The sequence below is a fragment of the Hemiscyllium ocellatum genome, chromosome 4 (assembly GCF_020745735.1).
Source record: "Hemiscyllium ocellatum isolate sHemOce1 chromosome 4, sHemOce1.pat.X.cur, whole genome shotgun sequence".
Taxonomy (NCBI): domain Eukaryota; kingdom Metazoa; phylum Chordata; class Chondrichthyes; order Orectolobiformes; family Hemiscylliidae; genus Hemiscyllium; species Hemiscyllium ocellatum.
Genome location: NC_083404.1, coordinates 82,766,848 through 82,789,938, shown reverse-complemented (window position 1 = coordinate 82,789,938; position 23,091 = coordinate 82,766,848). Strand labels below are relative to the sequence as shown.

Below are 23,091 nucleotides of genomic sequence, written 5' to 3'. Positions count from 1 at the left end.
CCTAACAGGAATGGTAATACCAAGCCAAAAAGATGTTCTGCTTATCACATGAATGAATAATTTGGTATATGAATTTCAGTGTTGGTGTGACGTTGAGTATATTGTGTGTCCCAATTATGAATAGATCAAATCAAATAGCATATATATTTGGTTTTTCACAACAAGCAAGGAATTAAGGGCACTGACCCGAAACGTTGAATTTCCTGTTCCTTGGATGTTGCCTAACCTGCTGTGCTTTAACCAGCAACACATTTTCAGCTCTGATCTCCAGCATCTGCAGACCTCACTTTTTACTCAAGGAATTAACTAACCCAACAATTTAGCGCTTGCAAACCTCTCTGTCCAACAATACATGTGATTCCAAGATTGGCCCAACATGTGTTAGATGTGAACATGCAAAGAATTATGCTGACAACCAATTCAGGATCATCTGTTGGGCTCACACTGTAGTGTACTTGTGAGAACTAGAAGCTACGTACATTATTGATAGGGGGCCTTTACAAACTGAAAGTTCATGCACAGCCATTGTGCCTATTTCAACTCAACAAAATTGATGATATTTTCCAGTTCATTTCTCAGGGCAATGCTGTGACCAATCAGTACTGCAAGTCATCAACTAACTATTGCATTCTCTGTAGCATTGCCTCCACTAGTAAGAGTCCACTTGTTAACCAATTAACATTCTCTTCAAATATAATAAAAATGTTACTTTCCATTTGAATTGGTGTTCCTACAAATTTTCTTGATCAGTGGAAGATGAAAAGTCTTGATAAAATGTAACCTTTTCCTTCTATACTCAAATTTTGTACTAAATATGCAGGATGAGTACATTGAATCTTGATATGAGCAAAAGCACAGACGCCACAATGACCTCAGCTGGAATACCATCAGGGCTATAGGCTTTGTTAGTTTTTATCCATTTTATTGCTTGTTGCAGATGTCTCATTGACGGTGACCTAGCTACAAGGAGATTATGTAATGTTGATAACATCTCTGGACTGTTAAGCACACCATGAAGTTAATACTCTGAGAACTAGGATTCAAATCCCACCATTGCAGGTGGCAAAATTTAAATTCAATTAGTAAATTTGGAATTGAAAACTAGAATCAGCAATGGTGACCATGAAATTATCATCAGTTTTTGTAAAGATTCATTTGGTTCACCGATGTTCTTTAGGGTAGGAAAACTGCTATCCTTACTTGGTCTTGCAGACATGTGACTCCAGATCAACTATAATGCAGTTGACTCTTAACTGTCCTCAAAAATTCAGGATTTGGAGATGCCGGTGTTGGACTGGGGTGTACAAAGTTAAAAATCACACAACACCAGGTTATAATCCAACAGGTTTAATTGGAAAAAACACTAGCTTTTGGAGCAACGCTTCTTCATCAGGTGATAGTGGAGGGCTCGATCGTAACACAGAATTTATAGCAAAAATTTACAGTGTGATATAAGTGAAATTATACATTGAAAAATTGATTGTCTGTTAAGCAGGTACTCATGTGACTCAGCCAACGTTGTCTATCTTATACGTTGTAGGCAAGGATGCCCGGAGGCATGGTACATTGGGGAAACCGAGCAAAGGCCACAACAACGGAAGAATGGGCACCGCACAACAATCAACAGACAGGAGGGTTCCCTCCCAGTTGGGGAACACTTCAGTGGTTCAGGACATTCAGCCTCGGACCTTTGGGTGACCATCCTCCAAGGTGGACTTCGGGACAGGCAGCAGAGAAAAGTGGCCGAGCAGAGGCTGATAGCTAAGTTCGGTACCCATAGGGAGGGCTTCAACCGGGACACTTGGTTCATGTCACATTACAGGTGATCACCATTGCACTACATACACACACAGATATTCCTAAACACACACAATCTCACATACATGTGGACACAGACGCGCACACAGACACCCACACACACCTTTACAGACACCTACACTCACACATGTACCCCCTTACAGACTTAAGACACTGTGCACTCACTACACACACACACACACACACACACACACACACACACACACACACACACACACACACACACACACACACACCCCCACCCCAGATAGACACACACACATACACAGACAAAGACCCACATGCCCACATATATTTTGTGGGGTGAATTTGTACTTGCAGAGTTACATTGCACTTTGCTCAAAAACTGCGTACATTCATGTAGAACTCTGAGCTCAAAAACTGTATGAATTTATGTAAAACTCTGTTATCTCACTTTTTAGATTAGAATCAATCTAAACATCATGGCATAGACAGAGAACACAGGGGCCAACACCTTCAACATATTGTCTAGCTATCACCCATTGTTAACAGCTAACCCGAGAATGCAACTTTTTAAAAAAGTTTTGTGATTTACACATAAAAGAAGTGAAACTATCACCGTATCCTAACAGATGAAAGGCTTAACAGACCATCAATTTTTCAATGTATAATTTCAGTTACATCACACTGTAAATTTTTGCTATAAATTCTGTGTTATGATCGAGCCCTCCACTATCACCTGATGAAGGAGCGTCACTCCGAAAGCTAGTGTGCTTCCAATTAAACCTGTTGGACTATAACCTGGTGTTGTGTGATGTTTAACTCAAAAATTCAGAAAATGCTGGAGAAACTCAGCATCTTCTAAGAGAGGAATAGAGCTGATGTTTCGGTCCAGAATGACTCCTCTTCAAATAAAGAGTCATACTGGAATCAAAGCATTAACTTTGTTTCTCTATCCACAGATGATGCCAGACCAAATGAGTTTGTTAAGCATTCTCTGTGTTTATTTCCGGGTTTGAGCATCCACAAAAATGCCTTCAAAGATGGCCTTCGAGTAGAAAGTGAGGACTGCAGATGCTGGAGATCAGAGCTCAGCAGGTCAGGCAGCATCCAAGGAGCAGGAGAATTGAAGTTTCGGGCATGAGCCCTTCTTCAGGAATGAGGAAAGTGTGTCCAGCAGGCTAAGATAAAAGGTAGGTAGGAGGGACTTGGGGGAGGGGAAATGCAATAGGTGGAAGGAGGTCAAGGTGAGGGTGATAGGCCGGAGCGGGGGTGGGAGCGGAGAGGTCAGGAAGAAGATTGCAGGTTAGGAGGGCGGTGCTGAGTTCGAGGAATTTGACTGAGACAAAGTGGGAGGAGGGGAAATGAGGAAACTGGAGAAATCTGAGTTTATTGCTTGTGGTTGGAGGGTTCCTAGGCGGAAGATGAGGTGCTCTTCCTCCAGCTGTCGTGTTGCTGTGGTCTGGCGATGGAGGAGGCCAAGGACCTGCATGTCCTTGGTCGAGTGGGAGGGGGAGTTAAAGTGTTGAGCCAGGGGTGGTTGGGTTGGTTGGCCCGGGTGTCCCAGAGGTGTTCTCTGAAATGTTCCGCAAGTAGGCGGCAATATAGAGGAGGCCACATCAGGTGCAGCAGATGCAGTAAATGATGTGTGTGGAGGTGCAGGTGAATTTGTGGCGGATGTGGAAGGATCCCTTGGGGCCTTGGAGGGAAGTGAGGGGGTGGTGTGGGCGCAAATTTTGCATTTCTTGCGGTTGCAGGGGAAGGTGCTAGGAGTGGAGGTTGGGTTGGTAGGGGGTGTGGACCTGACAAGGGAGTCACGGAGAGAGTGGTCTTTTCAGAACGCTGATGGGGGAGGGGAGGGAAATATATCCCTGGTAGTGGGGTCCATTTGGAGGTGGCGGAAATGACTACGGATGATACGATGTACATGGAGGTTGGTGGGGTGGTAGGTGAGGACCAATGAGGTTCTGCCCTGGTGGCGATTGGAGGGGCGGGGCTCAAGGGCGGAGGAGCGGGAAGTGGATGAGATGCGGTGGAGGGCATCGTCGATCACGTCTGGGGGGGAATCTGCGGTCCTTGAAGAAGGAGGCCATCTGGGCTGTGCGGTGTTGGAACTGGTCCTCCTGGGAGCAGATGCGGCGGAGACGAAGGAATTGGGAATATGGGATGGCATTTTTACAAGGGGCAGGGTGGGAGGAGGTGTAGTCTAGGTAGCTGTGGGAGTCGGTCGGTTTATAGTAAATGTCCGTGTTGATTCGGTCGCCCGAGATAGAAATGGAAAGGTCTAGGAAGGGGAGGGAGGAGTCTGAGATGGTCCAGGTAAATTTGAGGTCGGGGTGAAAGGTGTTGGTAAAGTGGATGAACTGTTCAACCTCCTCGCGGGAGCACGAGGCAGAGCCAATACAGTCATCGATGTAGCGGAGGAAAAGGTAGGGGGTGGTGCCAGTGTAGTTGGGAAGATGGACAGTTCCACATATCCTACGAAAAGGCAAGCATAGCTGGGGCCCATGCGGGTGCCTATGGCTACTCCTTTGGTTTGGAGGAAGTGGGAGGATTGGAAAGAGAAGTTGTTCAGGGTGAGGACCAGTTCAGTCAGTCGAAGGAGGGTGTCAGTGAAAGGGTACTGGTTGGTACTCCTCCCTACCTTTTATCTTAGCCTGCTGGACACACTTTCCACATTCCTGAAGAAGGGTTCATGGGCAAAACGTCGATTCTCCTGCTCCTTGGATGCTGCCTGACCTGCTGCGCTTTTCGAGCAACACATTTTCAGTTCAAAAATGACCTAGCTACCCAATCATTTCAAGGGCAATTAGGGATGGACAACACATGCTTCTCTATCCACCAATGCCCATATCCCATGAAAGAATAAAGTTAAAACATAAAGATCTTACCACAGGGACTGGTAATTGCCTTAAGAATATCAAAGCATCAGTTGCCACTATAATTGCATGGTTAAGGAGTTGTTGGAAATAACTATTTCCACTGTGGACATTGTCAAGCTTAAGAAGAACAACATCAACCCATGAATAAGGGAATTTTGAGCATTTTACCTTGGTTATAGATGGCGGCTTATGAAAGCTTTGCATTTTGTGATTGGTGACATATTGTTATATATACCCTAGGCTTTTCTTCCCAACACTTGTCTTTTATGTTCCAGATTTATCTTTAGGCATCAACCTTGAGTTGTTAGAATGCTGCTGTCTTGCCCTTGCAACCTTGAACTGTTCTATTAGACAATAAACACATTTTTTTAAAAGATATTTTTATTAGAAATTTAACATTTTTACAAGTTTACAAAAATAAACAAAACTCTCAAATACAAACATTGATATACAATTAAATCAAATGTACAACAGTCAAAATTTAACAAAAGAAAAGAAAACAAAAATACCGAAATAGAAAAAAAAACAAAACTCAACTTTCTACTAATCTAACCTACAACTAACCAGAGTGTATATTTAAGTCTCTTACATGCTCGGAATGTATAAACATCAAATGTAATAAAACCCATATTCGTGCGGGATTCCTCTCCTAAGGGGCCCCGGAGCAGCCAGGTTTGTAATCTCCATTAAATAAAAGCCCTTGTTAGGATGGCCGAAATATCTGTATTTATGTAATTCAAGAAGGGCTGCCATATTTTATAAAATAATGCAGTCTTTCGGTGCACCATATTTGTAAGGAAGTCAAGGGGAATACATTCCATAATTAATCTGTGCCAATTTGAAAGTCCAGGGGGGCCCTCAGCCACCCAGTTCACCAAAATATTTTTCCTTGCACAGAAAGAGAGAATAGAAAATAGTCTCTTCCCGTGCATATCCAGGGAGGGAAAGTTCGAAAAGCCCAAAAGGAGAGATATAGGGTCCACTCTAATTTCTGTTCCTAAAATTTCTGTCAGGGTATTTGCTACTTTAGTCCAATATCTACGGATCTTATGACAAGTCCATAGGCAATGTACAAGAGTGCCCACCTCTATTTTGCATTTGGGACACATTGGAGATGCTCCTGCCTTAAATTTTGCCAATCGTTCCGGTGTTATATGGGCCCTATGAAGTATCTTCAGCTGGATAGCCTGGGTTCCGTTACAGATAGTAATTCTTCTAGCATTTTCCCAAATATCATTCCACATTTCTATAGAGATTTCTAGTCCCAAATCCTGATCCCATGTTTTAAGCAGATTGTCCATATCTCCCGATACTTCATCATGTAGTAAATGATGAATAGTACTGACGGAGGATACCTCCACTGGTCGTAGGACATTACATTCTCTATCTGATTTATAAAGACTATCTAATAACGTAGTCTTCTTCTGTATATAATCTCGAATTTGGAAGTATCGAAAGAGGTCTCCATTAGGTAATCCGAATTCCTGATGCAGCTGTTCAAAAGACATCAGGACCCCATCTTTAAATAGGTCCCCTAAACATGAGATACCCCTGGATCTCCAGAGTTTAAAAGTGGCATCTGTAAACCCCGGTTAGAATCCCCATGCTCCTACTATCGGTGCATAGGGGGATGTTTTATGTAAATTACCCTAATTTTGCCGCATTACATTCCAAGCCTTAATTGTGTTTAGTATTATGGGGTTTTTACAGTGATCTGTAATGATTTTCCTCTTGTCTGAAAATAAGAGGTTAATAAGTGGGTATTTTACTTGAGAGGCCTCGATGTCCAGCCAGATTGATTGTGGATCAGACAAGACCCAATCAGCTATGTAACTTAATAGGGAACTTAACTGATATTTCCTAAAGTCTGTGAAGTCCAGTCCTCCCCTTGCCTGTGGAAGCTGTAGCTTCTTCAGCTTAATGAGGGGCCGTCTATGATTCCAGATAAAGGAACCCAGCCAGCCATATAATTTACGTAGAGCCATCCTCGGCAGCATCACCGGGAGCATTCTCATAGGATATAGGAGACGGGACAGAACATTCATTTTAATTAGTGCTATTCTACCCAACCAGGAAATCGGAAGGTCTCCCCATCGCTGGAGGTCCTGCCTTATCCTTTCCAGTAATTGCACAAAATTAGCCTTATACAACTGACCAAATACTGGAGTAATAAAAATACCTAAATATAAGAAGCCCTCCAGGGACCAACGAAATGGAAAAAGGGATCCGTCCACTAAGTGGGGTGTCATAGCCAGGCCACCCATTGGCATAGCCTCCGATTTTGAAAAATTAATTTTATAGCCTGAGAATGCTCTAAATATATTAATAATTTGGATTAGGCGAGGTACGAACATCAGAGGATTACTGAGGAATAAAAGAACATCATCTGCATAAAGGGTAATTTTATGTTTACCTGTACCAATCCTCAGGGCCGTTACATCAGGATCAGTCCGTATAGCTTCTGCTAGTGGTTCAATTATTAGCGTAAATAACAATGGCGAGAGAGGAGATCCTTGATGGCAGCCCCTACCCACACTGAAGCTATCCGAACCTAATCCATTGGTAACCACAACTGCTTTGGGATCACTATACAATGTTGAGACCCATTTGGTAAACACCTGTCCAACGCCAAACCTTTCCAATGTGTAAAACAAATATGACCATTCAACCCTGTCGAATGCCTTTTCCGCGTCTAATGAAACTACTACTCCTGGTATCTTTCCCCAATGACAGGCTTGAATCACATTCAAAACCCTTCTAATATTATTGGATGATCTACGGCCCTTAATAAATCCCGTCTGATCCTCCTTTATAATATGTGGCAGTACCCTTTCTAGTCTCAGTGCTAACATTTTCGAAAGGATTTTAAAATCTACATTTAGCAAGGATATTGGTCTATATGATGTACAGTCTTCTGGATCTTTTCCTTTTTTAAGGATAAGAGGGATATTTGCCTCTTTCAGCGAAGGCGGGAGACAGCCCTGACTATATGCATAGTTACACATGTCCATAAGTGGACCAGCCAATATTTCCGTAAATTCTTTATAGAATTCAGCTTGAAAACCATCTGGGCCCGGTGCCTTTCCGTTCTGGAGTTGCCTAATTGCATCAAGTATTTCTTGGACTGTTAGAGGAGCATTTAGGACCGATACCTGTTCCGGAGTTAGGCCCGGAAAGGTCAAATTTTTTAAAAATGACTGCATCCTCCTAGTCCTATCTTCACAATCCTGCGATTTATATAACTCAGAATAAAATTCTCTAAAGATCGCATTAATCTTTTTATGATCATGAGTCAAAATACCTGTACTTTCCTTGATAGGCGTAATAGTCTGAGGGGCCTTCTTTTTCTTTGCAAGAAATGCTAAGTATCTACCCGGTTTGTCGCCATATTCATTTAACCTTTGTTTTGCAAATAATATTTCCCATTTGAGTAAGCGTAGTGTTTAGAGCTGTCCTAAGAGCCGTAATCCTTTGCAATTTTATAATAGAAGGTCTATCAGCGTATGCTGTTTCAGCTGCTTTTAAGCGTGCTTCGAGCAGACGCTGTTGTTCTCCCTTCAATTTTTTCTAGGTCGCTGAGTAGGAGATGATCAAACCTTGTGCATAAGCTTTGACGGTCTCCCACATCATTGATGGGTTGCTTGCTGTACCTGAATTAATTTCTAAAAATGTTTTAAATTCTTGGGAGAAGTACTTTACAAATTTACTATCTTTTATCAGGAAGGGGTCCCATTGTTCCTCGCCTTAGTTTCCATATGTACAGCAGCGTGGTAGGAAATTGCTATAGTACCTATTTTACAGGATGATATGGAATTTTAAAAAATCGAGGGGGCAAAAAACATATCAATTCTGGTATGACATTTATGTGGATTAGAGTAGAAAGAAAAATCTCTGCCCTGTGGATGAAGACATCTCCATACATCTACCAATCCTAATTCTTTATTCAGATCCGCCAATTGTCTAGATCTGGGAGATACTCCTGCAGCACTCTTGGGAATCCTATCTATTTCCGGATCCATAATACAATTAAAGCCCCCCCCAATAATTGTATGACGGGCACCATAGGCCATCAATTTTTAAAAAGCTTCTGTTATAATTTTATCTGATTTAGGATTTTGAAAGGGAAATTCTTCCGAACAAGAATAACAACTCCCCTGCTTTTTGAGCTAAAAGAAGAAAAAAAGGCCTGATCAAATCCACCCTGTCATAATTTCAAGTGTTCTTTATCCGACAGGTGTGTCTCCTGTAGGAGAGCTATATCAACTCTTTCTTTCTTAAGATTTGATAATATTTTCTTCCTTTTGACTGGCGAATTACTCCCCTTGACATTCCAGGTGCACCACTTAACCGACTGATCAACCATAATCATCTGGGCAAATCCGAGACCCCTCGGGAGGGGAAACCCTATCTAGAACATCCCGAGCATAGAGCATATAAAATTTACAAAAATAAAGGCTCTCTAATACACTCACAACAGTATAATAAAAAACTATTTCTAAGTTAAAAAAATATAAAACGTACCTAAGTGGAGATTTTCCCCCTTGTTCCCAGGGGGTGTCACTTCCTCTCCAAAAGTCCATCTTATCCTCTCCCAACCAATGCCCCACCCTTGACCCAGGTGCTCCTCAATAAAATGAGGAGAATTCAAATATAATACAAAGCTAGAGTTAACAGTGAGCACCCTACCCCCACCCACACCAACACCTGGATATATTTGGGAATGTTAATAACCATATATAAATATATAAGTATAAAATTACAATCTCAACAAGTAATAATTAAATATAATAATACAAAATAACAAGGGAGAAACAACCCCGCTCCTAAAGACAGAGGTAAAATAGAATAAGGTAACCACCTCCCCCCACCAACATTAACCAAACGCCCCAACATATATATACATACATACATACCCACATATATACATAAAGTATTAAAAGAAAACAACCCCGGGGGGGGTGGCAGAAAAATCAAATCCCTCTCCCCGCCCCCCATGATAATATTAAACAATAAGGTAAGAAAAAAGAGAAAAAAAAGGGGGGGAATATAGACCAAAGTGGGGAGAAAGGCAAACCAACATCCACTATCTCTTACAGTTTATCTAAGAGAGTTCAAGAATTCCTTAGCCTTCTCTGATGATCCGAAGTTATATATGGATCCTTCGTGGTTAAAGCGTAGCGTCGCTGGATAGCGTAAGGAGTACTGAATATTTAAGTCCCTTAAAAGCTTCTTCGCCTTATCGAATGCCTTCCTCTTTCGGACCAGAGCTGGGGAAAAATCCTGAAATAGCATGATCTTGGATCCTTTATAGATCATGGCTTGGGGATCCCTTCCAAGATTTCTAGAGGCTTCTAGGAGCATCTGCCTCTCCCTATAGCTCTGCAGCCGGAACAGGACCGGGCCTGGGCGCTGGTTCGAGCCGGGCCCACGTATTACGACCCGGTAGGCCCATTCCACCCTTACCTGGCCTGATCCAGCATGTAGATTTAAAAGCTGTGGCAGCCACTGCTCCAGGAATGCTGTAAACTGGCCTTTCTCTTCCCGTTCAGGAAGGTCCAGCAAACGAATATTTTTTCGATGACCTTGATTATCGATTTTCTAAGGTCCGGACTCGCTGTTCAAGAGTCCGAACCTGATCCACGGCCGATTGAGCTGCAGTCTCGGAGGTCGCGCGCTCGAGTTCCTGGATGTCTCGGCCGTGCTTCTGCAGCGCGGCCGAGAGTGATTCCCATCGATTTTGGGACTCCTCGATAAAGGCGTCGATCTTAGCATCCAGCTTGGTGATCGTCTCCACAAGGCTTGTTACCGTCGGTAAGTCCCCCGGGGCGGCTGTGGACGCCTCTGCTGCAGCTGAAGAGGGAGAGGGTGGGGGAGGGGGTCCTGCTTGTTGAGAGCTGCGGGCTCCCTTCCCTTTGGTCATTTTTCATTAAATATTAGACTATTTAAATGTAATACTAAGCAACTATTTAAATTTAACAGTTATTATGAATGATTTGGTGAGTGTGGTGGGGGTGGGTGACCCACTTTACGCAAGTCTTGGGAAGAGCACTATAGACTCAGACTTGCTGGGTCGCCACCATCTTGGATCCCCCCATAAACACATTTTTGTTCTAGGAGGTCACATATTGCTGATTGTTTTCTTGGAACCAATCCCAGTGATAACAATGCTCAAACCCAATGGTGTGGATGCAGCTGAGTTTAGCTCATCCTACTGTTCTGAAGCTGAGTTCAGTGTGTGAAGATTTTCCAAATTGGTTGCACAATGCTTATAAAATTCCTTCTTTCAGTCCAGCTGTTTTATAGCTGAGACACTGATCTTCCTCCTCTTGGGTCCTTTAGTTCTTGTGATGTCTTGGTGCTGCTAGCTGAATTTACCTAATTGAACAACTTGATGCTCTGTCCTGCAGGTGTCAGTGCCTTGCATAGTTTGAGTGATACAGATATCACAAAGATTTTTAGCTTGATCAAGGACATAATGTAACATATGCCAAGCTTTGATCTAGAATGCTTACATGTGGTTTGTATTTGTCTTTCTGGTATGAGGAAACGTTTATTATAATGAGGTCACGTTGACGACATTCTGCCAGCTGGAAGACACCAAATGCATTAGCTCTTTCTATGTCTCTTTTCAGAATGGTTCTTCTCGAGGTTTCAGAGTTACTGCCAAAATTATGGAATTAAAGTCCTCCGGAAATGTAACTTAAAAGAAGCTGCTGTCATACCAATGGTGACATCAGTTCACATCATGGGCAGAATATAGAAGGCCTTGTTGTAAGCTGGGAAAACAGGCGTCTCCCTATTACATATTTATTGTACATTGTTTAATAAAGCATTCTGCTTAAAAAGATTTGCTCCTTGTAAGTCACTGAGCATGGTTAAAATATGGTGGCAATTGTAAAAATCAAAAAATTCTTCCATGGCACAATCAAAATGACACCCAGCAGTACCCAGTCCTAGAATGAAAATTTAAACAAAGTCCAGCAACAGCAATATTCCAATACTAAAACATACATGGCAGAAACGTAGACATAGAAACAGCAGGACCACCAATGGTCCATTTAGCCCTTCAGGCCTGCTCCGCCATTCAGTATGTTCATGGCTGATCATTCAATTCAGGCCTGTCTTCCTGTTTTCTCCAGATACTCTCTGATCCCTTTAGCCTTTAGAACGATATATATCTCCTTCTTGAAAATATTCAATGCTCTAGACTCAATCACTTTCTGCGGCAGAGAACTTCACAGGCTCACAATCTGAGTGAAGAAATTTCTCCTCATCTCAGTCCTAAATGGCTTAGCCTGTCCCTTAGACTGTGAGCCCTGGTTTTGGACTCCCCAGTCATTGGGAACATCCTTCCAGCATTTTATAGGTTTCTATGAGATTCCCCCCACCTCCCTCAACCCGCCTTCATTGTTCAAACACAATGAATACAATACTAAATGATCCAGTCTCTCTTCATATGTCAGTTTTGCCATCCCGGGAACCAATCTGGTAATCTTCACTGCACTCCTTCCAATATCATTCTTCAGAAAAGGAGAACAAAATTGCGCACAATACTTCAGGCATATCTCACCATGACCCCATACAATTGCAGCAGATATCCCTGCTCGTGTACTGGAATTCTCTTGCTGTGAAGGTCAACATGCCATTTACTTTCTTCACCTGCATGTTTACTTTCAACAATTGATATACAGGGTGATCTAGATCTCTTTGGGAAAAGGGGAAGTGAAATCTACTGTCATTCAGATAATAATCTGCCTTTCTGTTTCTACTATCAAAGCGGATTACCTCACATTTATCCACATTATACTGCATCTGCCATGCATTTATCTACTCATTCAATGTATCCAAATCACACTGAAGTAACTCTGCATCCTCTTCATACCTCACCTTCCCACCTGGCTTTTTATCATCTGTAAACTTGGAGATATTACATTTACTTCCCTCAACTAAATCATTAATAAATATTGTGAATAGCTATGGTCCAAGCCCTGATCCCCGTGGTATACCACTACTCACTGCCTGCCACTCAGAAAAAGACCTGCTTATTCTTTGTTTCCTGCTTGACAAGAGTTCTCTATCCAAGCAGTTCTCTATCCATGTGTGTAGAATTAAACAAATTAGATTAGAACAGACTGTCTCAGTCTGATAAAACAAAACAAAAAAAATGGTAGAGTACGGCAGCTGCGTTTGGCAGAGATTGGAATGGGCAGATACAAGCAGTAAGAGAAATTAACAGAAATCATAACAAATGGGTAAATGGCTTCATACAGTACTCATAACCAGCCAAGTTCAATCCAATTCTTGACAATATACTCCAATATATCTTAGTTATGGAGCAGGCCCCATCAAGATTGTTCATTACTAAGCAGGTAGCTTACTTCGATCTCCAACTTAACTAAAAGATGGATGAATCACAAGATCATAACAAATCAGGACAATTCGGGTCAGAATTCCTGATACTGTTCATAGTTCTGGAGAATCTGAGCATGCCTTATCACATTACATGAAGAATAAATGCCCAATCAGTCCACGTCAAGGAAGGTCAAACAGGAAATTAAGTCAGTGATTGAAGCCTCACCACAAGCCTCCCCTCAGTGGTGAGGGGAACAGATAGAAAAGTAAGAATATTAGAATACAGGTTAATGAATAAAAATGCAAGTTATCAGGGACATTACGATTACTTGTCAGGTGGTACATGGAAGCAGCATCAGTCAGCAAGCAATGATGTCAGGTCGTACGATGGGCAATACATAAAAGGTATTACTGTAAGATGGCATGCAGTGATCTTTCCCTGTTATATATAAATTTTACATAGTTCAATCAAAGATTCGGATTACAAAGACTTAGTCTACTTCTGTCTCTGAGCACATTTTCAACAATAGATCTTTTCTTTTGGATTGGCAATAAGGATTTATCAATGTCAGAATAAAACATTTCCTTAATGTCTTCATCTGAGTCAAGGGTCAGTGCATAAGAAAAATTGACTGCAGCAAATTAATTATGGGTAAGCAGTGGGTGAAATTAGCCTATCCTTTATATAGTTGTTGGCAGGGAATCCAGGATCTTATTCAAGAAAGCAAAGCCAACTCTGTAGGTTCACTGATAATCTTGTCTTTCCTTCAACTGCCAGGAAGGACAGTACAGAGAGCAGCAATGTCACTTCGGAATCTTAACAGTTCATGTGATATAATTGCAGTTCTTCTGTCCAGACAGCCACATTTAACATTATCCGAGAGTACTCTAATGTTCCAAATTCCAAAATTTAGAGTTTTCTTTCTCTGACCAGAAAGATGGGGCATGTACCCCTAGTCTGAAGAAAGTAGGCAGACTATTTTTAGGGAACCTTTTCTAGATCTTTCTGCATTTGGGATGAGCAGATAGTATCTTAAAGCTCATTCACAGATGATGCTACAACAGGTATCTCTGACACCTCAGGACAGGTGTCCAATGACCTTTACGGTATGCAGATCCATGATTTGAGATCCCTGATTTACAGCCCTGTCCCTGTTGTTAATTCTCTATCACCATAGGACTTGACAAATTGACTTGGGAGAACATTGTGCATTACTTCATTTAACACAGAGATCTTGGGTGTTTTCATTATTCCAACAAACATGAAGGGTTGGTGGTCATAATTTGGTGATGTTTTGAGCCACAATGAATGGGACCACCTTGCTGCTGCAGACTCATTTATCTTCATAGTTGCTGAGGCACAATGTTCCTTCACCTGTTTTGCTGTTTAGGGCTATTTGGACTGAACTTTGGCACCTTCTTTCTCTTATCCTTGCCACTGCCTTGCTCCTATCAGGAGCAAGGAGTTCCTGATGATATCAGAGAAGAGTCAACAAAGTATGCAAGCCTTTCCACCATGTTAAGATGGTGATCCATAGAGGGACCAGCTGAAATAATGGTGCTGTCATACAATGTTACTACTGTATCTATGCTTCTGTTAAAAATATTAAGTACTGCACATTGGAGTTTGGAGACACTAGGTTCATTATGGATAAAAGCATTTAAACACATAGTGAGGCTATAAGATTCAACATTTCTCATCATTAAGAGCTTTCAACATAGCGCGTAAAAACTGTTTCTGAACGTTGCTGGGTAGAGTTTTCCAAGTTGATTGAAAATGAGAGGAAAATTAAAAGGAGAAAGAAATAATGATGAATAAGTAACTAATTTTATTACTGATTCATTTCATTTAAATTATATTTTAATTATTATTGAAGGAAGTAAAAGAGAATTCCAATTCTAAAAGCTACTAGACTGAAAGACAACTAGGCTGGTGCTCATGTTGAGACTGTAAGGCAGGAGAGGATAGCCTGAAACTAGGAGCAGGAGCTGTGACGTGAGCCTGGGGAATAATGTACTGTGAGCCTGATTATTACTGCAGTGTGATTTGGTTCAGTAGTCCAACTTTGTTTTTTATGTTGAGATTTTCAAATAAAAAAATGCTGCTTTGGTGAAGTTTCTGCATTTTTGGCTATTAAAAGGCAAAATGGTACAATACACACTACAGCAGTATGCTTGACAATGCTTTATACATTTAATCAAGAAAAACTATTTTCACATCAACATCCATACCAAAACATAGTTCATTTAGTGCTTCTGAAATTTTCTTCACTGTTTATTAGCCTGAAAGAGACATTAGGTACAAACTTAAGAGGTCTCAGTGATTAACATTAAAAGGATGCTTCACACAACTGGCAAAGGAACAGGAATATAACCTGTCCACTAACCTGTTAATACAGTAAGCAGAAATATAGAAAACAGGACTAGGAGTAGGCCATTTGGCCCTCTAAGCCTGCTCCACCATTCAGTATAATAATAGCTGATCATCCAACTCAGGACCCCATTCCTCTTTTGCCTCATACCCTTTGATCTTTTTAGCCCTAAGAACAATAACTACCTCCTTTTTGAAAGATAAACTGTTATTGCCCTTAGCTCCCTTTATACTTTAATTTAGTACACAGTACAAAAGACAAGGGAATTCAAATATCCTGCATTGAGTCAGCATTGTCTCCTTTTCAAATAAACACATATTTAAGAGACAACTGTTTCCTGGTGCTTTCTGCACAGCATGCCTTGACTAATCAGAATTACCTGCCTTGATTTCAATTTAAACAAAAGCACTGCAGATAACCAATCCTCAGTACCATCTCCATGACAACAACTTAATCAATCAAAGTTTATATGGCAGCCAATCAACACCTCTATCAATCAGAGACCAATCAATACCTTTTCCTCATGCAGTATAAATTGATGTTCCCTTCCAAATTTCTTGTAATTTTGCTCTGAAGACATAAAGCTCAGTCTTTTTTTTCCCAGCAACACTTAGTTAATTTAGTTCAAAATGACTGATAGTACAATAAATAGGTTCAGGATCATAGTATAGGGAGTGAAAATCTGTTCATCATTCCCATTTGTTTCGTGCCAGCCTTGGCTGACTGTTAGCTATTTGCTAGTACGCCAGGATTCAAGCACCCTCAGAGCATTGGGCACTGACAATCTAGATTGACATTTCAGTATAATATTGAGGAGTGCTTCAATAGCAGAGGTACTGTATTTTGAATGAGACTTCATGGCCGTCTCAGGTGAATGTAACATGCATGCTTTGAACACAAGCCGAGAAAGCTTTCTGGTGTCCTAGTTAATATCTATTCTTGAACTGTCATCACTAAAACTGACTTATTGGATCGTTAATCCTATTCCAGTTATCGGGACAGTGCTAGTCCCAAAACTGGTGAGTATGTTACGCTACATAACAATGGTGACTGCAATTAAAACAAAACACTGATATTCTGTGGTTGAGAAAGATGCTACTAGATTGCATTTTTATTCTTAGTCATTGATCTGAATGGAAACGTGAGCATGAATATGGGACCCTGGACAAAGGTGAGATCAGAACAAATTTCAATGGTTCTCATAGTAAAACAATTTAATGACACCCACTTCAGAGGCTTGCGTGTGAAAGGTGGTCATTTAAGCAAAGCACCCAGCTCTTCCTTTGGAACTGTACTCTAGCGTGAGTCAATATCACAAGAAACAAAAAGAAAATAGGGAGCTTTTTCAATTAATCATGCAACTCAGAGTAACAATTGAGTAAATTCTACTGAATTATTCCAGAAAATGTTATCACTTGACAGAACAATGCAAGTTATTATCATCCCTTTCCTTGGGTTTTATCTGTTGTTTATTCCTCTTGTTAAGCGGATGAGAATGATCCTGCACAAATCTGACTACACCACTATGTGGTCAGTAGTAAAGGACGTAAAAGTGGGTTTGGGTCATTTACTACACTTCAGTACCAATGTGAGGGTATGTGAATATCTCTTCATATCACAACTGATGGAAGGTTCGTAACTTTTCTGTTACTATTCAGTTACTGCTGGACATACTGAGTATTTCTACTATAGTTCATTTATTGATTTAATAACGTAACAATGACAGAAATTGAATCAGATCCATCAAATTTACAATTATTGATACCTATAGAGTGTAGTAAACCACTTGAGTGAATAAATATCAAAAGTAAATGAAGAATTACAACTCACCAATAATAACATTTAGGGCACAAAGAAAAATACATAACAAAACAAACACTGGTAATCAGACAATAACTTGAATCAGAACAGAACTGTAAACTGAGCATCAAACCTCAAAGTCACCATTTAATTTCTATACAAAAGCATATATTTGAGTCATTGCTAAGTGTTCAACCTTATGAAATGCCACAAATAAACTGGATTTTAATTATGTTGACTGCTAACATTAGAATCCAGGATCAAGATGGTGCTAATCCCTCCACACAGTTCAAGCAAACCTTGTTTAAGTTAGACTATAGGATATTTTCTTAGAAGGATTCTCAAAATTTCTTTATGACTAGACACCAAGCATTAAAGGTCTTCTGCCAACTAAATTAGAAACTGAACAGATTAGGTTAGATTAGATTATTGGTAATCCTATTTCTCAGAGTGGAATTTTTGAATGATTGCTATTCACAGTATGTGTAAGGATACAGTAGATTAGATTACTCTGTACTGTTTCTCTCAAGGGTATTCCCCTTCAGTCTTCATAACCAAATCTTGCAGAATTATAGGTTTTCAGTACTAAATGCATTGTTTGGGAATAACGATTTGAGTATGTAGTGAAAGCATCGTTACATTTTGCTCACATGAGGATCACGTGTAAATTATATAAATTGTTTTGAAAGCAAATTCATTTAATTTGTGCTATATTGTAACATTGCAATTCAAGAGAGACTGCTTGAGAGATTCAAAGTTTCTGCATGCCCAACTCGAGGTTTGCAGAGATCTCTTGCTGATTAAATCAGAAACTGAACAGATGGGCGATGTGAGGGGACATTCCAGTGGCACCACAGGCCAGTCAACTGTCTATTGTTTTGCAATTATAACAACTGCTAGTGGAGTTTGAAAGTAATTTTCCTTTTGTTACTTATTGCTCAACATCACAATTTATATTATTTCATAATTTAACAGCCCACTTAATCAAACTACTAGATACAACACTTCTCAAAACATTTGCATTATATCAGAGATGCTCATGTTGATTGTTTTAAGATTAGTAAGAGCAAATGTTTCTTATACCATGTTACTGATTACATTATTATCTTTCCAGTAATGAGACATACACAACTACTGACCTCAACATGGCATGAAATGTACTGTCCAATGAACATAATCACAAAGAAATTCAATCCAATTCATAAAAATAGTACTACCATGAAATATGTCACCGTAAACACAAAACAAAGTACTAAGTATAATATCAGTTTGGATTTTCCCATGATTTTTGGATTATTTCCAACATTAGGTCCAAATGGAGATTCAAAGTCACACATACAGGCAATGTGCTCAATGGTACAATTTTCTGAGGCAGTCTCCATTATCTCTGCACTGCCTACTTAGTTAGAGTGGGTTCAGAAGTTCTTGATACCATGGTTTCAATTTTTAAGGGACTGATCACTCTGGAGACTCATGAGCTTCACCAGGATAAGTTGGCACTGCTGATTCATGTTGGACACCACAAATGTGCCTCAACATGATGTGGTTCAGAGGCATTTATTCAAATTAAAAGTCATCAAGGGTGAAGTTGATAGGTACTTGAGTACATCAGTTGAGAGGGAAAAAGTGAGGACTGTAGATGCAGGAGATCAGAGTTGAAGAGCGTGGTGCTGGAAAAGCACAGCTGGTCAGGCAGCATCTGAGGAGCAGGAGAATCGACGTTTCAGGTATAAGCCCACCCGAAACGTCGATTCTCCTGCGCCTCGGATGCTGCCTGACCAGCTATGCTTTTCCAACACCACACTCTTGAAGTACAACATTTGAGTCTGTTGTAATAGTAGTTCCTCTTTGGGATATGGAGGCTCCTATTTCATTGATCTGCATCCAGGAAGGCTATGGTAGATGGGAGCTTTCATTTGTTGGGTTGCTGCTCCATCAAGGAAAGTACCAGTGTGCATGCAAAATCAGACCTAATTCAGTGTGAAATCAGCATAATTGGATGACTGTCTCTAATAGTTTGTCAGTCTGGGTCTCCACTTATCCGAAGAAACTGCCCTAGATGGTGGAATGCGTAATGTTCTAATGTGAATCCCTCCTTGTTTGCCCCTCTCATCTCCAACTCTGAAAATTCAACCCAATGATTTCATAAACAGTTTACCAATGATTATTATAATTGTATTTTTCTCCATTACAACACAGCATCTAGTTATACAGTGCATTTAATATAATGAAAAATCTGAAAAGTACTCACAGAAGCAACCATCAAACCAGGTGTTACAGAAAGCAAAATTAAAATTTTTGGCTAACTGACACATAGACTTGGTCAAATGTAGGTTTTAATGGAAAGAATCTTAGAGCAATACTGAAGCAGCTAAAGGCAATGGTGTGGTGAAGAAAATTAGACATGCGTAAAAGGACAAAATTGAAAGTGCAGAAATCTCAGAATATTGTAAGGTTTGGAGAGGATATAGAGATACTGTTTTGCACCTGGAAGCAAATCAGGAACAGCATAGTGGCTCAGTGGCTAGCACTGCTGTCTCACAGTGCTAGGGACCGGGTTTGGTTCCACCCTGTGTGGAGTTTGCACATTCTCCCTGTATCTACGTGAGTTTCCTCCCACAGTCTAACATGTGCTGGCTAGGTTCATTGACCATGCTAAATTGTCCACAGTGTCTAAGGATGTGAAGGCTAGGTGGATTAGCATGAGCAATGTGGGGTTAGAGGGATGGGGTGGGTCTGGCTGAGATGGGTTGGTGTGGATTGATTGGCCAAATAGTCTGCTTCCATGCTATAGGGATTCTATATGTAAAAGGAAATCATTTTTATTATTTTAAAAATGTTTATTCACTGTAGCCATAATGTTTGTGTTACATGGTGGAAATGTTATTGAGTTATACCTGGAGATAATGTTGTGCTTTAAAATAAATATTTTACAAATAAGGGATAAATTAATTTTACAAGTTATAAACTTTCCAAAATCTGTGTCATTTAAGTAAGAAAATGTGTAAACTTGTTTTAAATAGTAACAAAATGAAATCTTCTGAAGTTAAAAAGAGTTAAAATGGACAATATGTAATTTAAAAAAAAGAACAATTTCTAATTGCAGCTTAGGTACTGTGAAAGACTAACACAGATATACGACATCCACAACATCTTTTTGCAGTTTTTATCCTCTGAATGAAATTTCCATTATACCATTGTGTTTGAATTTTTATTCAGGGCATCCACTTGTAATGATTTTATTTTCAATTTTAAGACTTATCATCGCTCTGCAACTCCTTTAAAACATACCTGCACAGTTATTATTGTCCGAGCATTTTCATTTGAAAGAGCCAGAGATTTGGCCAGTCCTGCTTGGCTGTAAAGGCCTTGTTGTTTGCTGTACTCCACTAGTGCCTTATGCATCCTGGTTTGCAGTACAGAGAGCTGATGGGATTGAAAAAAAAGTCAAAGTAGGAGGGGAAATTAATGGCAGTGTTCAAAAAGAATGATGGAGAGAATACAGAAAGCAGTCAATAGCCCATTCTATACTGTATAGGCCTGACAGGAATTTCACAGTCTCTTGATTTTTCAGCCCACTCATGTGCATTCATCAGAATCCAGTCACATCTGGCTGCTAGGATGGGGGGTTAATTTTCTCTAAATGCTTCAGCAATTTTGTTCTAGCTGAGGCAAACCAGTGACTGCAAAGCTGATGAGTAAAACATTTTTGTTTCACTCAGTTCCATAAAGGTAGCTAGAGATTTATTTTACCCTTTTGTTTAAAAGCAACATGCTTTTGATGTTGTTCAAACTGCATAAATTGGCCCCACCTAGTCTTTAGGATGTAAAATTAAAATACTTTGATGGACATGTTAGCTGTTTTTATTCCTGTAAAGCTTATCATGGCCTAGCAGCATGTGCTTTAGAGCATGACAAAACTAAAGAGCATTAAGCAGCCATCAGCTGCTGTAGGAGAACAATAAAAGAAAAGAAATTTCCAGAAAAAACGTAACATGCATCTACTTTACTATGATAGGAAAAAAAGCAACTGCTTTCAGTCACACTGGGAGTAATGCTTTATAATTAAGTTTTACATCCAAAAATTGTTGGGAGTTTTGAGAATATAAGGTAAAATAGGAAATATACACTGCTTACTAGAGACCTAACTGGGTTTAATATCGTGGATTAGAAAAAAAAACTTCAAACAAGTGAACCCTAAAATCAAATCCATTGTCCAAATCTGTGCAAGTTTTAGTATTACATAAATTAAATAAAAAGGTTAAATATTTTGTAAGAATGCTTACACATTGATGTACATCTATTACCATATTTTTATCAAGACATACAAAATATTCAGCAGTAAAAATTGAGAAACATTAGTGTGACATCATATGAATTTATTGATAGAGAAACAATAAACAGAGGTGGCTTATGATGCAATTTAGCAGAAAACATTCATTGACTGTCAGAGAATAAAAAAAGTAAAAGAAATTGCAATTCCTTTGTTCTATACGCAATTTCCACCAGAACTTTTGCCATATTAGAATGATGTTTGAAACAAGCAAGTTAATTTTCCACTGTGATGGTATCTTTTTGCTGCATGGCTAAGCAGACTACAGATCTAACAACTGAATATAAAAGATGGCTATTATATCATTGTTTATAAATTACAGATCAAATGATTTACAAAAAAAATGGTGGACTTCTCAACAATGCTGAGGCTTTTTTTTATAGTTCTCTAGAATGCTATTGCAATTCCAAAAAAAATTAAAAGTCACAAATTGATTTTTTGAGCAACATAAATATACATTAAAATGCAAAGAATTTTAAAGTTATATTTAAAGTATGATTATAAAGTACTTGGCTCATGCTGTGTGAATTCAATTTTAAATTCCTCATGAGTCCAAGATAGGTCTTTGATCAGATACGTGTGAAATTTGTTTTTTTTAGATCTATTTTCAGCTGACTAACCAGTGTGTTACTTTGCTGCAAGGGGACATGAATGTTCCATTTGGTCTTTGTGGTACCTCTAGCATGTCAAGGTTGAGAGGATCTCATTGTTTTGTGCTGAGGTAGACATGATTGCATCAGAAAGAATAGTATAAACAAACTTTGCAACCTCTCAACTTTCTGTGAGTTGTCAGATTGTTTGGACTCCAGTGCTTGGATGGAGGAAGCTGTGATGGTATTGGAGAGGAGATAAAACTTTCTCTAATTAAATTGGCAAGATTGAACCCATTACCTCCAACCCATTGCTATCGACCTACTGATTTCATCACTGTCTCAGGCTGAACCAATATCCAGGAACCTCAATACCTTGTTTGATCCTCACAATACCTATCCTCACTATGAAAACAATGACCCACTTAAAGGCAAACAAAATAACTTGTCTTTCCTCCTACCGCTTTCACTGGCTGTTGAAACTCTCATGCATGCTTTTGTCATCTCTACACTACAATGTTCTCCTTCCATTCCTCTTGTGGAATACTTTTAGGTGTAAAACATATAGTTTATGGGAAAACATTCCGATAGGGAAGGCATAACACCATCTGTCAACTATAATATTAAAATCAGGAAGAACTGACTATCCTTTTTTGTACTTTTTACAGACTTTGCCCTGGGCTCTCAAGTTTGAAACAAGGAAATTATGGACACTCTTAACAGTTAACAAATTAAAGTTCTAGCAACATTTGCCACTTTGAGAAGCCAATTTTCTGATACATATATTTATATGTCATTCAAAAATGTAGCTTTTTTAAATGGACCTTCAACTACAATACAATAAACTGTTAATAAGAAGATGTAAATTTAAATACTCTGATTTCTCTGAGTAAAGGATTTCTGCCATTTACTACTAAATAACATAATTTTTAAATTTGTTCTTGGAATATTTTTAGAAAAGCCAGCCTAGAAGTATAGGACAC

The 23,091-nt window shown here is 39.7% G+C and overlaps 1 protein-coding gene across 1 annotated transcript in view; it reads right to left on the bottom strand.

The window, feature by feature from the left end:
- Window positions 1-23,091, bottom strand: part of LOC132815434 (uncharacterized) — a 312,980-nt gene that overhangs the window by 50,133 nt on the left and 239,756 nt on the right. The window contains exon 11 of the mRNA XM_060824368.1: window positions 20,477-20,611. Coding sequence (XP_060680351.1) covers window positions 20,477-20,611 — 135 coding nt within the window. The remainder of the gene's footprint in view (window positions 1-20,476; window positions 20,612-23,091) is intronic.